The 18,044-nt window shown below is 38.7% G+C and overlaps 1 protein-coding gene across 1 annotated transcript in view; it reads left to right on the top strand.

The window, feature by feature from the left end:
- Positions 1-18,044, top strand: part of STS (steroid sulfatase) — a 372,501-nt gene that overhangs the window by 45,162 nt on the left and 309,295 nt on the right. The window contains exon 3 of the mRNA XM_075594564.1: positions 13,023-13,145. Within this exon, the coding sequence (XP_075450679.1) occupies positions 13,023-13,145 (123 nt within the window). The remainder of the gene's footprint in view (positions 1-13,022; positions 13,146-18,044) is intronic.

The following is an 18,044-nucleotide window of genomic DNA, read 5'->3' as shown; positions in this document are numbered from 1 at the left end:
CACGGCCTTGTGTAAATGCTCTCACAGCAAGGTTTCGTTGCGGTTTTCTTGTCTTTATGTTCCCTTGGTTGGTTTCTTTCTTCTTTTCAGGACTTGATTTTCTTCCTGGATTTCTTCAGCAGTCCTCAACTCCCAGTGAGGATGTCCCCCTCGGAGTGAACAGATTTAAAAACAATTGTTAGAGGAAAATACAGACGGTATTTTATGATATCCAATGCTTTAAACCCCCAAACATATACAAAAGCAACACGGGCAAGTGTGAGTGCAATCCTAGGGGAAGGTATCTTTTTATCTGATGAGGTCTTCACACAAGGTGACCTGTAAGGGTAATGAAGGTCTGGTATATACTGTAATAATAGATACAGATTAAATGATACTCACACGGCCTTGTGTGAGTAAATACACATCAAGGTGTCTTTAACTTGGATATTTTCTTTCTTCTTTTCAGGTCTTAATCTTCTTCCTGGTTTTCTTCAGCAGTCCTCAGCTCCCAGTGAGGATGTCCCCCTCGGAGTGAACAGATTTAAAAACAATTGTTAGAGGAAAAATATAGACGGGATTCTGTGATACCCAATTGATAAAACCCAAGCAAATATACAAAAGCAGCAAATGCTGCAAACACTCACACGGGCAAGTGTGAGTGCAATCCTAGAGGAAGGTATCTTTTTATCTGATGGTATCTTTACACATGGTGACCTGTAAGGGTAATGGTGGTCTGGTATACAGTAATAGGTATAGATTAAATAATACTCACACGGCCTTGTGTGAGTAAATACACATCAAGGTGTCTTTAACTCCTTTGAAGTAATGGTGGTGCTAGATTCCAAGTGGGAAAGTGTAAGCAGATGGCCCCTCCTTGGTGTAGATGTGAATTAGAACAATGTCACGGTTCTAGTAGGCTACAAGTAATTTTTATTGTTAAAACTCTAAAAACAAAACAAATATAAAAATACAATGAAAATGCATAAAAAGAAATAAAGAAAACAGCCCGTAGGTAGGATGTGACTCGTGGATCTCGTGGCACGCAGCTAACTTGCTCCGCGTCCGGATATAGTGCTGCTTCCTCTCTGATCCACTCCTTGACGGTGGCTGTGTTGGATCAAAATTGCTTAGTAGTGAGAGCAACACGTTTCGACCCTTTCTGGTCTTCCTCAGGCTCCGTAGTTTGGAGTTAAGGTTCGTGGCAAGTATTTATGTAAATGTTAGCCAATCCCCATTCTACTTAAGCAATGTCCTCAGTTCATGTCTGTTGTTCAATTAGAGCTGATGAGTGCTGTATACTGCACTCCGTTATCTACTATGATATGACTCAGTAATTAAATATATAATTAAACGCATATACTGTTTAAAATCACGGACATTAATACATATACTGTAGACTTAGGGGCCTATGCAGAGAGCAGCGCTATTTCAAAACTCGTCATTTTTTGGAGAAAATCGCGCAGAAAACAGCAGAAAATGGCGAGTTACGAAAAACGCGCCAATTTTTTTTTTCTATTTCTAAAACTCGCCTCGCGGCTGGCGAGAACCTCCATCTCGCCAGTTTTAAAAATATCCTTATGCAGAGAGGCGCGAACGGCATCTAGCGGCTGTTCGCGCCAATAAAATGGCGCGATTGTCTCCTTTTTGCCTCGCCAGAAAAAGTTGGCAAGAAGCTGCCGCTCGCGGCCATAGCAAAGGGGAAAAAAAGGCGCAAATTTTTTTTAACACATTTCTGCAGCGCGCATCTCGCCAATTTAAACTCGCCACACGCATTCATGTTAAACATAGCAGAATTCGCACATTTCTGCATATGGAGAATAAAACTCTCCAAAAAAGCTACTTTTTATTAAACTCGCCAATTTTCAAATTCGCTGCTCTCTGCATAGGCCCCAATATCTTAAATGGAAAATATAGCTTATAACTAACTTAAAGGACAATTAATAACGTGACCTACCTATAATGAGTGATCATGTGTGATATTTAATAATAAAACAAATAGATGTGTATAATTTGTAAAGATGCATGAATGGTTATTAAATGCTAATTATGCCAAGTGTGAAACTAGGATTAAATTGCGTGAATGATTAATGTGCATGTAATGTTTCAAAGGTGAGTGTGTAAATGATTAAATAAACAAATATTTTTATACATTGTGATTCTTAAAAAACATATGTATATGACAGTGCAGTTCAGTGTATTTGAAAAAAGACTCCTAAGAGGAAAGGATATGGAGAGTAGGATGAAAAACACAGAGGTAAAAGAAGAAAAAGATATCATAGATGAGGAGTTTGATCTATTAGATAAATTGCTCAAGAAGGAGACTAGAAAGATTCTAGATAAAGCATATCTGGAGGAGTATCTAAGGGTAAATAGGATCCCAAGGGGCCTTAGAACAAGTAAAAAACCATCTTTTGATCTCGAGGAGATAGAATATACGGTCGGTTGGGAAAATATCCTTGACACATGTGGGAGAGACCTGATGAAACTCCTAATAGAACATCACAAACAATCCTTAGAGAAGATAGACGAAGAAGTAAATACCATAAAAGTTAAACTAGAACCCCTTATGGGACATCAAACGTTCCTTGACAGAAATAAGAAACTGTCGGACGAAATTGATGCTTTAGAGAAAAGCCTGGAAATTAACAAAAACATTAAATTCCAGAGAGATAAGGTGGATTATGAAGAGGGTCTCAATAAAAAATGGGATAAAAGTGGGTATAAGAATTATGATAGATCTAGAGATGAAAGTACCCACACACCAGGGAGATACAGGACACATTCTAAAGATGCCTATAAAAAGAAAGCAAAACAAGATATGAACACACCAACGATCCCCATTCCACCACCACCACTCCCCCTCCCTCAAACCAAAAAAGATAAAGAAGAAATCAGTAAAGGGGATAGGAAGAAGAAACAACAAGACAGGACAACATCCTATCACCATAGACCCTATCACCCAGGGAGGTCAAATCACCCAAGAGGGGGAGATAGAAGATTCGAATATGGGGATAGGAGTTACCATCAAAGAAGGGATAATCGCAGTCAAGAAAGGCATAGGGACTGGGAATGGAGAAATTATCATGAGAGGGATTATAGACGGGAAAGAGAAGATAGAAGAGATCCACCAGAGAGGAGAGATGAAAGAGAGGAATACAGAGACAGGCGAGAAAGATCAAGACCTAAAGATAGAGAAAGAGAGAACAGGAGATACGCCAGTAGATCCCCAATCAGAAGCCCGGTATGGGAAAGAACAAAACAAAACACTGGTGTAGCTTTTTTAGAACAAAGCCCTCCACACCCCACAGTAACAAAGAACAGGTACGACCCACTGATAGACATAAACACAGAGGAGAGACACCTAGGGAAAAGAGAAAGAGAGGAAAAAGAGGCAGAAGGAGGAAACAAAAAGAAACTAATGAAGTAAAGGGAGTCTTTAATATCAGTAAAAAAACACTCACTAAAAATCAACTAAGTCTAATAGCTAGGGGCCTGAACTTTGCGCCCACCACCAAAGCAAGCGGTTTCAATACATTTTTAGACGCTAACAAATTTCTTAGACAATTGACTATGAAAAGATTCTTTCTCAATAAATATGCCCAGAGTAGGGAAGTATTAGGGGCACGCCAAACTACACCACCAACAGAAAACCCAGAGACCAATTTCGTACACTCAGAATTGAGAGAGAAATCCATTTTAAACCCAAGCAACAGCAAGGGACATTTTTTAGAGGTTTATCATCAACTTTTTTCGGAGGATCTAGAGAAACTAACAGAGCAAAGGAAACACTATAGGGACAACCTCAGTAAGGAAGAAAAAGAAGCTCTTAAGATATTAACAGAGGATAGATCCATCACTATCAAGCCAGCCGATAAAGGTGGAGGCGTGGTAGTGATGGACACGGATTATTATTTACATGAAGCAGGATGAATTTTGGGGGATGAAAAAACCTATCGAAAATTAAACAGAGACCCAACTCCAAACCATAAACAGGAATTAGATGAATTTCTCAACAGGGGGAAAACTATTGGTATATTGACCAAGAAAGAATGGGGGTATATTCATAGAGACAAACCCATCTTACCTATTTTTTATTTTTTACCCAAGATACACAAATGTTTGCCCCCCGCCCCAGGAAGACCGATTATATCGGGTATTGGCTCCCTTACACAGAATCTATCCGAATACCTGGATGTCTTCCTTCAGAAGTATGCTATTAAGGACAGATCATACCTTAAAGACACAATGCAAGTTCTGAATATATTGGGGGAGATAGAATGGCAGAATGGCTTTATGCTGGCCACGTGTGATGTTAAATCTCTATATACGTGCATACACCACTCGGATGGTATCAGGGCGATCGACAACATTATCTCAAAAGACACCACTATCAGGGATGAACAACGTACCTTTATACTGGATAGCATTAACTTCATTTTGAAACATAACGTATTCTGGTTCAACGACGAAATATTCCTCCAGCTATGTGGCACTGCGATGGGGACCAAGTTTGCACCCAGTTTTGCAAACATTTTTATGGCAGACTGGGAAGAAAAGACCATTTGGTCTACCCATCCTTTCAGTGCAAACTTGGTCTCATGGCATCGCTACATAGACGACGTCTTGTTCATATGGAAAGGAAGTGAAGAGGACCTAAAAGAGTTCATTAGATACATAAATGACAATACAGTGAATTTGGAATTCACCTCAGAATATAGTTTTAACACTATCAACTTTTTAGACCTCACTATTTATGTGGAAAATAGCGAAATCAAAACAAAAACCTATTTTAAACAAACAGATGCAAACAATTTTCTACTAACTTCAAGTTGCCATCACCCAAGATGGCTTAGCAACATCCCCCAAGGCCAATTTAGGAGGATTAAGAGGAATTGCTCTGACATTGAGGTTTTTAAAGAACAGTCAAACACACTACAAGATAGATTTTTGGAAAGAGGCTATGAACAACAAGTGTTAAATAAAGCAGTTGATCAAATCAACCTGATCCCAAGGGAGACTCTGCTAAAACCAATCATTAAACGAACTGACACCACCTTTTCTACAGCATTCATTACCACCTACAGTACTGATGCTGCCAAAGTCAAAAAGATTGTACAAAAACACTGGCACGTCGTACAAATGGACCCCATTTTAAAGGGACATATTCCACCAATCCCAAAAGTAATTTTCAGAAAGGCCCCTTGTATTAAAGCACAATTAGCGCCAAGCACATTCCGAAAAGAAATAAAAGAAATTGGTCAAAATTGGCTACCCCCCCCGATCGTTTTTTTTAATTGCATCAGTTGTAAGGCGTGTAAACAGGTGATGAAGCGCGACAAGGCAGCTTTTAATTCAAATATAACAAAAGAGGAATTTAAAATTAAACAAGCAATCAATTGCCGCACAGATTATGTTGTTTACCTGCTTGCCTGCCCATGTGGTCTCCAATATGTAGGACGTACCTCAAGACCACTGAGGGTACGCATCTTGGAGCACATGGGCAACATTCGCAAGCAGATGTTAACACACAGCGTCTCAAGACACTTCAGTTTACACCATGAAGGAAACCCAGAAGGCCTAACATTCAAGGGAATAGAAAGGGTGGACCTCCATTGGAGAGGCGGAGACAGACTAAAGAAACTCTGTCAAAGAGAAACATACTGGATATATATACTAAAAACTTTAACCCCAAAAGGTCTGAATATAGACATAGACCTGGGGTCGTTTATATAAGTTCCAGTATTCTCCGTCTCTCCTCCATCTTTCTCTCCTTCTTTCTCCCCCCCTTCCCCCCTCCGTCTCCTAACACATCCCAATTAATACAGTATGCATAGTGCACAACAATAACCATAATATGGTGCTTTTCGCACTATTTTAGCATTTTTTTTTAAAGCTATGTCAATATGGAATATCACACATGTGAATTCACCATTATCATTTCTGATCTTTTTGCAGATATGACTCATCTATGATACAAAACCAAAATATTTCATTTTTAATATATAAGTCGAAACTGCGCTGTAAAACTGTATGTTTTAAGTTCATGCATTATCTTGCTGTGAAATGACATGATATAATATATGCGTAAGGCTTTATGTAGCAGTATAAAAGACTGCATAAGCTATTTTAATACAACATTTGGTGCTCTAGTCTATTGTACAGCACGAATATATTACACAGAATTATAAAAAAATGTATTTTTATTTGTATCAGACACTCTTTTAATTTATTTGTTTAAAGTTTGTACATTATATTAAACTTTGTATATAATAAGGTTACTACATTAGCATAAATAGGTTATGCAATATTACCCTCTATCATATGTGAAATAAATAAATGTATGACTATATTTTTAAAATATTATGATACAACACATTCTAAAGGCTTCATGTAGCAATAAAAACTTCAGTCTATTGTACAGCACGAATCTATTATTATACAGAAGTATATAAAAATGTATTTTTACTTACACAAGATACTCTTTTAAGATATTTGTTTAAAGTTTGTACACTCCATGGTACTAAACTTTGTATATCATAAGGCTACAATATTAATATGAATTATCACTTTCTCTTATATGTGAATATATATTTTTAATTTAATTTTCATTACTAATAATCTAGAAATAATCACAGATCAATGTGCAAATTTGCGCACATTTATTCACTAAACCTTATTTAACACTTTAGATTATATATAACGGGGAGCACAAACACTGAACTGCACTGTCATATACATATGTTTTTTAAGAATCACAATGTATAAAAATATTTGTTTATTTAATCACTTACACACTCACCTTTGAAACATTACATGCACATTAATCATTCACGCAATTTAATCCTAGTTTCACACTTGGCATAATTAGCATTTAATAACCATTCATGCATCTTTACAAATTATACACATCTATTTGTTTTATTATTAAATATCACACATGATCACTCATTATAGGTAGGTCACGTTATTAACTGTCCTTTAAGTTAGTTATAAGCTATATTTTCCATTTAAGATTAAGTCTATATGTATTAATGTCCGTGATTTTAAACAGTATATGCGTTTAATTATATATTTAATTACTGCGTCATATCATAGTAGATAACGGAGTGCAGTATACAGCACTCATCAGCTCTAATTGAACAACAGACATGAACTGAGGACATTGCTTAAGTAGAATGGGGATTGGCTAACATTTACATAAATACTTGCCACGAACCTTAACCCCAAACTACGGAGCCTGAGGAAGACCAGAAAGGGTCGAAACGCGTTGCTCTCACCACTAAGCAATTTTGATCCAACACAGCCACCGTCAAGGAGTGGATCAGAGAGGAAGCAGCACTATATCCGGACGTGGAGCAAGTTAGCTGCGTGCCACGAGATCCACGAGTCATATCCTACCGACGGGCTGTTTTCTCTATTTCTTTTTATGCATTTTCATTGTATTTTTATATTTGTTATGTTTTTAGAGTTTTAACAATAAAAATTACTTGTAACCTACTAGAACCGTGACATTGTTCTAATTCACATCTACACCAAGGAGGGGCCATCTGCTTACACTTTCCCACTTGGAATCTAGCACCACCATTACTTCAAAGGAGTTAAAGACACCTTGATGTGTATTTACTCACACAAGGCCGTGTGAGTATTATTTAATCTATACCTATTACTGTATACCAGACCACCATTACCCTTACAGGTCACCATGTGTAAAGATACCATCAGATAAAAAGATACCTTCCCCTAGGATTGCACTCACACTTGCCTGTGTGAGTGTTTGCAGCATTTGCTGCTTTTGTATATTTGCTTGGGTTTTATCAATTGGGTATCACAGAATCCCGTCTATATTTTTCCTCTAACAATTGTTTTTAAATCTGTTCACTCAGAGGGGGACATCCTCACTGAGAGCTGAGGACTGCTGAAGAAAACCAGGAAGAAGATTAAGACCTGAAAAGAAGAAAGAAAATATCCAAGTTAAAGACACCTTGATGTGTATTTACTCACACAAGACCGTGTGAGTATCATTTAATCTGTATCTATTATTATATACCAGACCTTCATTACCCTTACAGGTCACCTTGTGTGAAGACCTCATCAGATAAAAAGATACCTTCCCCTAGGATTGCACTCACACTTGCCCGTGTGAGTGCTTGCAGCATTTGCTGCTTTTGTATATGTTTGGGGGTTTAAAGCATTGGATATCATAAAATACCGTCTGTATTTTCTTCTAACAATTGTTTTTAAATCTGTTCACTCCGAGGGGGACATCCTCACTGGGAGTTGAGGACTGCTGAAGAAATCCAGGAAGAAAATCAAGTCCTGAAAAGAAGAAAGAAACCAACCAAGGGAACATAAAGACAAGAAAACCGCAACGAAACCTTGCTGTGAGAGCATTTACACAAGGCCGTGTAAGTGATTTTATATATCTTTCAAGCACACCCACCAATATCTATTTAGATACCATACATACCCCAAATTCTTCAACCTGTGCTCCCCCTTTTTTCTCTATATCCCTGTACAAATAAGGATCCTGGATAAGGATTCTATTGGGGTCAGAGCCATAGGACGAGAAGACGAACCTGAGGGGACCTTTGTTTATAAGGTTGTAACACTCATTGCTATATTTCCCCTGTTTTAGAATTTCACCAGGGAGCGCCCGGGGTTTTCCTTGTTCCATCCACTCACCCAGAAGCAGACCGTGGTGTATGCCGATGGACGTGGAGGTTCAGGAGGGTGTTTTTAGTGGTAACATGTCCCTAACATGTACTGCCTATGTTATCAAGTTTGTTATACGTGCATTACCTACCTTTTTTGCATTCAGCACATTATATACTTTTTTTTTAATACACTATGAGATGTGCTCTGTCTTTTTTCTTTTTTCACTAGCACCTAGGATGCCGAGCCATCCACACTGACAAGCTGCAGACACCTGATTATATTCTTTGAAGGTTACATTTGTATCCAATTACACTTCACTAGTGTCATATCTTTGACTCTATTTCTGACACAATTTTCTATATTTATTTGTATATTATCACATTGTAATTAGTGAATATCACATCATTAGCTAATTGATTCTTATGAACTGTTATTAATGAATAATATGTTCTGAATAATATTTTAATTATAATCTGGTGTGCGGATTTACTTTTTTATTATCCAGGTGATATCCCTCACACATGCTGGATTATTGCCTGGCAGAATAAGGGTGCACATTCCCCATCTTGTAATAAAGAGGTTTCAACCCCTTGCATGTGTTTAAATAGAACATTTATCTGCAGCAAACAACCTTCACTGGATTGAGACAGACCCACGTGTTACTGTCCCTTCTGGGTGTTTGTCCTCTTATTGTGGGGTTCTAGCTGGGTTACATCACTGTCACATTTCTGTAGTTTGGGAGGGTCTGGTGGCGCCAATCACCACTACAGAGGTCAGTGTTACGATGGTGAAAATAGAAATTACGTATTTAAATATATGGATGTGGATTTATCTGCTATACAGTATACACACATAGTATATGTATATATATTTATGTGTGTGTTGCAAAAACATATATTTTACATATGTTCCCTTTCTCAAAGTATATATATTGTAACATGCCTGAAGAAGAGATCAACGGCTTGTTTATTGTATAGCAGCATGGCACATCTCGTCCCTGGAGCAGACCCCAGGGGCTTGAGGCCCCAAGAGCCTCTCCCAATCTCCTTTACCCTCTTGCAGGGAAAGGGATTTCACAGCATACCTTATACAACCATCATAGAACCACTCAATTCGGTCGAGTGTCGGCTTTTATACCCAGGGTAAGGGCTTGTAACCCTGTCCATTAACAGGGCAGGTCCAGGTACTGACAGGCATCACACCATATACATGTGACCCAGTCGGTATACTCCCCAGATATGACACCAACTGCTGGTTTAGGCCTTTCCCTGGATAAGGCAACATAGTACCTATCAGGACTGCAACTGCAGGCTAGGCCCTGCGCAGGAGCTTAACCCCAACACTGCCTGTTCCTATCAGGACTTATAGTGTTGAGGCCAGAGAAGGCTAGGGGCACTTGGCTACACAATAAACATGGGATTTCAGGAGTGGGAGTTTCAAGGGGGATATTTGGGTCAAAATGTATTTAGATTCTGTATAGGAGTTCGGGGGACAAAGTTACCGGTAGTTCCATAATTCTCCCCGACGTGCAGGCAGGGTCTGCGGGTACATGAGGTGAATTACACCGGGGCTACACCGTGTCCCCCAAAATTCTGTTTTTCAATCCCAAGTATTCCAGTCCCATTTCCCCCACATGTATAATGTTCCCCAAATGTTACAAGTTTAATAAAACAGTGTATTATGTTTTATACCGTATGTATTAATTTCTAAACAGTCAGCCTGGGCATCTACATAGGCGCTGGGTTGTCTGCATAGAGATCGTGGATCAAAGGGGAGTCCAGAGGTGTCAGAACAGTTTGGTGAGCAGGGAAGGGCAGAGTTCTGGCTCCAGAGAACAAGACTGCCAGACATGGTAGAGCCTGCCCAGCGGCTCACCCCCTCCTCTGACATCAGCAGCCAGACAATCCCCCATTCTGATTGGCTGGCTGATTCCCTTCTCCATGTTAGACATAGAACACCGAGGTCTATGTAAGGGGACTGGCCGATCAGAGGACCAGACGATTTCAAGCTTGGGTCGGTGAGACGCAAGCGGGCTTTTCAAAGTTGCTCTGTTGCGAATAGCAGAGCAACCGACTTTTTAGTTGGAGAGTTTTTAGCTGGAGAAGCCTGCCTAGCTGAGACCAAGTCCTGGATTTCACAGCCAAGTTCTGAGTGGAGAACGTAACGGGAGAAAGAGCTGCCGTGCTGCCAAAAGCAGTACCGCGTCTTTCTGGACAGGGTCCAGCCAGGGTAAGCCTTCCTGAAGCAGGTGCCCTGCACCTATTTGCGGCTAAATTTTAACCCCAGACCCCCAGTTAAGTGTGTTGTATCTGTACTTTGTGTATTCATTGTCCGTTTGCGGGTTTCACCCAAATAAACCTCATTTTATTCCACTATCTTGTTTTGCCTAGTGAATGATCCCAGAAGTTAAAAAGTGTTAAAAGTACTGGTCTCCCGTGACAGGGGTCTCTGAAGCTGAACCCCATTAATTTCAGCTCTGCTTCCAGAGATAGTAACTTTTGTAGTAGGAGTCAGAATCTCTGTGCTTTTTTAAGCTCCCATGTCACATGGTCCAAAAGGAAACCTCACCGGATGATGTCACGGCTTCCTATTGGCCCACAGGATGCTTTGAGATGCTTTGAGATGCGGCCATTACTTGATCAGAGTGGCAACTGGCACCTACTATGGAGGTAAGTATCTTCGGAAGCAGGGGGTTCAGCTCCAGAGACCCTCTGCTTCAATCCTCTGTAAAAAATTTAAAAAAAAGCAACTTTACAAAAACATTTGCCCACTTTGATTGCCGCTTTAACAATTTTTTTCAATATTCGATTTTTGATCAAATGTATTTGCAAGAGAGACAGGTGAGATAGCATTTGTCTTAATTCCAAAATGTTGTCAGGTACAGTAAAAAGTCTTCCCAAGTCATATATACAGTACAATCTTAATTATTTGCAATAATATGCCTTGATTATTGATTTTTGAAAACAATGTTAGATTATAGTAAATTTAATTTATCTGCAACCTCTGTTATGTTTATCATGCCAATATACCTAAAGATCTGATCCACTTTGTTGCAACGTGATGCATTTCCCTTTATGACAATTTAGTTTTAATGTTTTATTTTCAATATACAAAGAGCAATGCCTCAACAGGATATTTGTTCAAGTGATAAAAAAAAACAAACAAAAACAGTTGCACTTCAAGTATTCTCTCTTAATAATATGAAAAGTTGTATTGGAAATGGCTGGTAAGAGAGTTATAATAAATCATCTAATATAGGAAACATTCTGTAGCTTCAAAACAGCTGCAATGAATATTTTACCATATCAGGATAAATTGTTCTCGGGCTTTACCTCTACAGAATCTAAACCAGTCATACTGTATAAGTTAAAATGGAGTTCCTTATTTTTCTTAGAAATAAAAGTGGCATTTTTTTAACCATTGCTGGTATTATAACAATTGAGAATTTATGAGAGCATTTCAATATAGCAGACTACATTTTCAAGAGTTTTCAGATATTGGTAATCTTCTTATAACTCATGCAAGGAGACAATTTCAGTATATGTGTAAGTTAAATCAAAGGAAGATCAAATTCCTAAATAGTTGATGCACCTGCTACTTGTCTGACAAGGTGGATAATAAATCTCCTTGGTGGCAATGCAACTTTGATGATCATATTGATGAAAGTCAAGGAATTCTCTCAGTGGCGGATTTATTACTGCTAGTGCAGGATGAAAACAAGAGATATCGTATATCTCCAGCCGACATAACAAGAGCTCTCCCAGTTTGGTTGGTAATCGTACAAATATTATTTGGAGGATTTCTCAAGGTAGATGATTTACAGATTGTGTCCAGTGATTAGTTGTCTGTCCGTTATTTACGTGAATCATCACTTGAAAAAATAAAATCATTTGTTCACTGCATTAGTATTCTTGGTAACTGTAAACAGATATTCAGGCATCATAACCATCTTATGGGTTTAGGGATTTCCCTTCCTACTCAACCCATCTACTGAGGTTGTCTCTTAGCCTATCATGACTCTCTTGCGTGCTCTCACATAGGGGTTCTTTCTCGCCATTGTTCATGATTTGTTCCTCACAGAGTAACACTACTTTTAGGTATTCAAGAAATGGTATAGTTGTTATAATTAATTGTTTTATATATATATATATATATATATATATATATATATATATATATATATATATATCAATCACACACTTAATTGTCTTACTGTATATCATACCTTCATGACCCAGTTAATCGGGTAATAAAGCCAATGGTGTGTGCAGTCTTTTGATGGTTAATAGGAAACACTATAAAAATGAATTGAGAAAGTTTAGCTTTTTCAGTGTTGTCTGTATATTTTTATACATGATGTTTACATTATATTTATTCATTTTTAGGGATGGCGTCTTATTCCAAAATTGGAGTGTTCCTCTTTTCTTCATCTTCTGGTGGCCTTCCAAGTGATGAACTCACATTTGCAAGACTTTTGAAAGAGGAGGGTTATTCTACTGGAATTATGGGTATGATTGTCTAAACATACTGTTGCTTTAAATGGGATGAACAATACATCTATTAATATATCCAGTGTATCGTCTTTAAACCAACTATGTGCAGACAGACCTTGTTGAATGACTCCACCCGCAGTACCATGTACTGTATTCTTATGGGACAATTGTTTACAACCTTTATTGTTTGAAGACTATCTGCAGTAATCAGCCAGAAATGACACCAAATTACAAAACTATTTTTGTTATCAGGAACTATTTGACAATACTTTTTAAGCTTCCAATTGGCCTAATATAAGCACTTTCAGCACTACTACACCAAAATAAGGGTTTAAACCACAATATTGTTGCAATGGCCCTTAATCAATATGCAGTGGAAATGTCTTTCTAATGCTGTAGAATGGATTAGCTCCTTACAAATGTATGGTATTCAAATATTATTTGGAGACTAACTACAGTAGTTAAAATGTGTTACATTTTCTTGTCAATCATTTGTATTTTTTCTGCCTTGATTACTTTATATTTCATGCTTTATTTCAGGGGTGATATTTCCCCCTTTGGTGTCATGTATATTTTATTGGATATTTACTATTTCTACATTGCTCATTTTTATGTTGAGAAAATTGGGGTTGTATTTTTGAATATGAATGATGGTCCTCAGTCATTAAACCTACTGTCATTTAACCTAAAATAAATTAAACAAGCATTACAGGTGGCAATATTTTGTATTAACAGTACTATATGTATATTATTGTTACTTACTAATTAAGGCTACATCAAACTCTGTTAAAATGTAGTTAATATCACACTCAGTACTGAAAACAAAAATGCATCTTATTGCCGGTAGTAATAATAATAATAATTCCTAATAATATTATCTAGTATACATCAACATTGCGGTAATAATTTACTGGGTGCAATATTTTACCCAAAGTCACGATGCGAGAATTAATAATATATATGTTAATAATGTATTAATTACAGCAAACGCGATTGTTTTCATAATTTTTCTTTCACAAGCTTCTGTAATTTATATTATTACAGAACTCGGTTGCAGAAATAACATTAACCCCTCTCATGCCTGTGGTTACTTTGTAATGCTTTACTAAGCACTAGGCTAATCTATGGGGTTAATCACTACTACTCCCACCGCCTGGGAAGCCTATACTCCCACCCCAGGGAAACTATTATCATCACCCCCCCCAAAAAAATAAACATCCTACCCTCCTTCCCTCTAGACTAATTGCCAATAGATCTACAAATGCAGCGGCCATAATTTTATGAAATCACGTGGTTTATACCTCGGAATACCCATGTGATGGCGCGGGATTACTTCCAACCATATCGCCTTAAGACGCGAGTGCAGGCGAGTGCATAAAATGGCATTTTAGTGTTCTGGCTTATACACATCTGAAATTGATACAGTAGCACAGTACTGTACACATTTCAATTCATTCATTTCATTGCATATAATTGCACACGATCAATAAAATTCAAACAAAGCAACCGCGATAAACGCGCATGCCTGGGGCGATTGGCCACGTTCATGCTGCGTGGAGTACAGCAGCGCACACGAAACGGTGCCGTGATGCCGTAAAATAACGGCCGCTGCATCTGTATTAGTCAAATGTGGATAATTTGGCTTTTGGCCATTGAAAAGCATTACAAAAATATGTTTTAAACAAAATACATGACCAAATTAAATTTTAAATGAATATACAGTAGATGGAAAATTCATTGATTGTCACTGTGGCTATCTAGGCCTTCAATGTTGATCTTTAAAAAAAAAAGTCTGTCCTCATCCATTGAGAGCCTAGGTACACTAGCCACAGTGACAATCAATGAATCAATGGATTTAAAGGCTATTTTTTTTCCAAGTGTAATTATTCATTTTAATGCATTTTTTTAAAACCTATTTTTGTAATGCTTTTCAATGGCCAAAACCCCTATTTGCCGCATTTGGCTAATAGGGCTATTGGCAATTGGTCTAGTGTGGGTGGATCGGGGGAGGGAAAGTGATGGGAGTAGATTCCCCGGGGTGGGTGATTAGGCCACCCATCGGGGAGTGGGGAGGTGGGGGGTGGTAGGGGTGGACCCCTTGATGACCTTAGCCATTAGTAAAGCATTGCAGAGGAAGTTTATTTTGTAGGTACTGTTGTTTGCAATACCTTTTGGGGGGAGGGGGGTTATGGACAAAAGCCCAAATAGCCATATTTGGCTAATTGGGCTATTGCCCATTAGTATAGAGGGTGGGTGTTAGGTTTGTTGAGATTGGGTGGGCGTTGGGTGTGGATAGTTCCCCCAGGGAGAATGGTTAATCCCTTTTAGGGGAGACACAAAGAGATTCCATAGACTGCACTCATTCAGACTGTTTACATTTGTAACGCCTGTATGCCCGCAGACCTAGCCAGTCCCCAGTACTGAGGTGGGTAAGGGTATAACATGCACCCACAGCAGTGAGGGCATGCCCGGAGTGTGGTAAGGTGCATTGCCGGGCCTGGTGAGAAAGGGTTAACGTGATACTTGCTGAGTCCGGGGTTCCAGAAGACAGAGGGTCAATATCCAAGAGCCAAGGGTCAGGGGCAGGAGAAAGCAGCGTAGTGAGGTCCAATGCCGAGTCCAGGGGTTGCGAGGTACACGTAGTCAAACAAGAGCCGAGATCAAATCCAAAGGTATCTAACAGGGGCAGGTACACAGGAACATGAGCTGTAACAGAGAACAGAGCTTGGCATATACAGCTGCACAGGAGAACTATGCAGAGCGAGGAAGGAGAGGGTAGACTGGGGTTATAAATGCAGGAGGACCAATGGTAGCAAGGGGTGGAGCGGAGGCCTGTCTGAGTGATCCCAGGGATAGGTCCAGGTGAGCAGGGAGGGATTCAGAGAGGTGAGTAGTTGAAATTGCCTGCAGCCGATGGGGGGCGGAGCCAGCGGCACGGGAGGACGAGTAAGAGGATTGGGTGTGCGCGCACTCTGTAAGCTTGCCGTGCGCGCGCCCCGGCTGCGCGAGGGAGGATGCGGCGTGCGCTGCGGAGGAGCGGCACAGCATGGGGGCAGGAGAGGTAAGGAGCCAAGGGAGCGGGGAACCGGAGCTGACAGCCGCACTGGGAGCTGAGGTGACGGGGACCCGCTGAGATGCGCGTGTCCCCCGATCCCTTACAACAGTTAGGTGTTGAGAACAATTGAATCTCTGAGCTAGTGCTCAAACTCCTACTGGAAGCTTATAAAAACAAAAAACAATAAACTATTTTATCAACAATTAACCTTTTTGACCCAGTAATTCACCATAAAGGATTTTAAAAACACGATTGTATATATATAACAGTCATTGATTTGTATAATTTGTATATATTATGGCATAATTGTTGATTAAATAGTTTATTGTTTTTATAAGTGTACAGTAGGAGCTTGAGCACTAGATCAGAGATTCAATTGTTCTCTAAACCTACCTGTTAACAGTCTGAATGAGTGCAGTTTATGGAATCTCTTTGTGTCTCCCCTAATAGGGAAACATTTATGTGCCGTATGTCTATTTTTACTCCCTTTGCACCTCAGAATCTTTTCTTATGTTGAGTAATAGGTTGAGCGGTAGGACACACGTCTGCTTCAAGAATGGTTAATCCTCCTGGGGGGCTGGTGGTAGTGGTTAACCTCTTGATTACCTTAGCACTTAATGAAGCATTGTGTGGCACTGCTTTACTAGCCACTAAGTAGCCAAGAGGGCTATGTACAGTAGAATAGTTTAATGGAAAACCATGACTAGTTAATCACTTGGGGTACTAAGTGGTTAATATGTACTGTAAAGTATTTAAAGTTGTTTTATCACCTTTTTCAGTTTGCTTTACTTTATCTTGCCTATGTACAGTATATAATGTACAAAATATTAACCAATAATATATAAATATATATATACATACATACATACAAGCCAGGGCTAACGCCAGCCGGAAGTAGGTAATAAAATAACTAAAGTATTTCTGCCATTAATCTTGTTAGATAAATACTGGACCATGATGTATGGCCGATAATACCAAAAAATAAGTCATTAATCCTATTTTTTACCGGACCTGATACTTTTAACCGATCCGATTTAAAAAAAAATCATTTTTTGTTGTATTGCACTATAAACATAACACATTTTTTTTAGTGAGGTAATAACACATTTTTTTTAGTGAGGTAATAACACATTTTTTTAGTGAGGTAATAACGCATTTTTTTAGTGAGGTTGAGGTGATTTTGTCTGCCATTTTCAACCATCAAGGGCATTGAGCCATATTGATTAAGCAGTGGTAATCCATAAAACTCCTTACGGCACATTCGTTCAGCGTCACAAGGGAACCACTACAGAGTTGTTAGCAGCTGTTCTTAAAATATGATAATGAGGATCTAGATTAACACAATTTACATAATTCTTACTTCTTTAACAATCATACGTCTGTGCATTTGAATTATATACAGCTTAACCCCGTTATAGCGCAGTCCTCGGGGGCCACCCGCGACCACCGCGTTATAAACGGGGTCGTGGGAAAAAAATACTGTAAAGTATTTAAAGTTGTTTTATCACCTTTTTCAGTTTGCTTTACTTTATCTTGCCTATGTACAGTATATAATGTACAAAATATTAACCAATAATATATAAATATATATATACATACATACATACAAGCCAGGGCTAACGCCAGCCGGAAGTAGGTAATAAAATAACTAAAGTATTTCTGCCATTAATCTTGTTAGATAAATACTGGACCATGATGTATGGCCGATAATACCAAAAAATAAGTCATTAATCCTATTTTTTACCGGACCTGATACTTTTAACCGATCCGATTTAAAAAAAAATCATTTTTTGTTGTATTGCACTATAAACATAACACATTTTTTTTAGTGAGGTAATAACACATTTTTTTTAGTGAGG

This window comes from Ascaphus truei, chromosome 3, assembly GCF_040206685.1.
Source record: "Ascaphus truei isolate aAscTru1 chromosome 3, aAscTru1.hap1, whole genome shotgun sequence".
NCBI classification, from domain to species: domain Eukaryota; kingdom Metazoa; phylum Chordata; class Amphibia; order Anura; family Ascaphidae; genus Ascaphus; species Ascaphus truei.
This window is presented reverse-complemented; position numbering and strand designations above follow the sequence as displayed.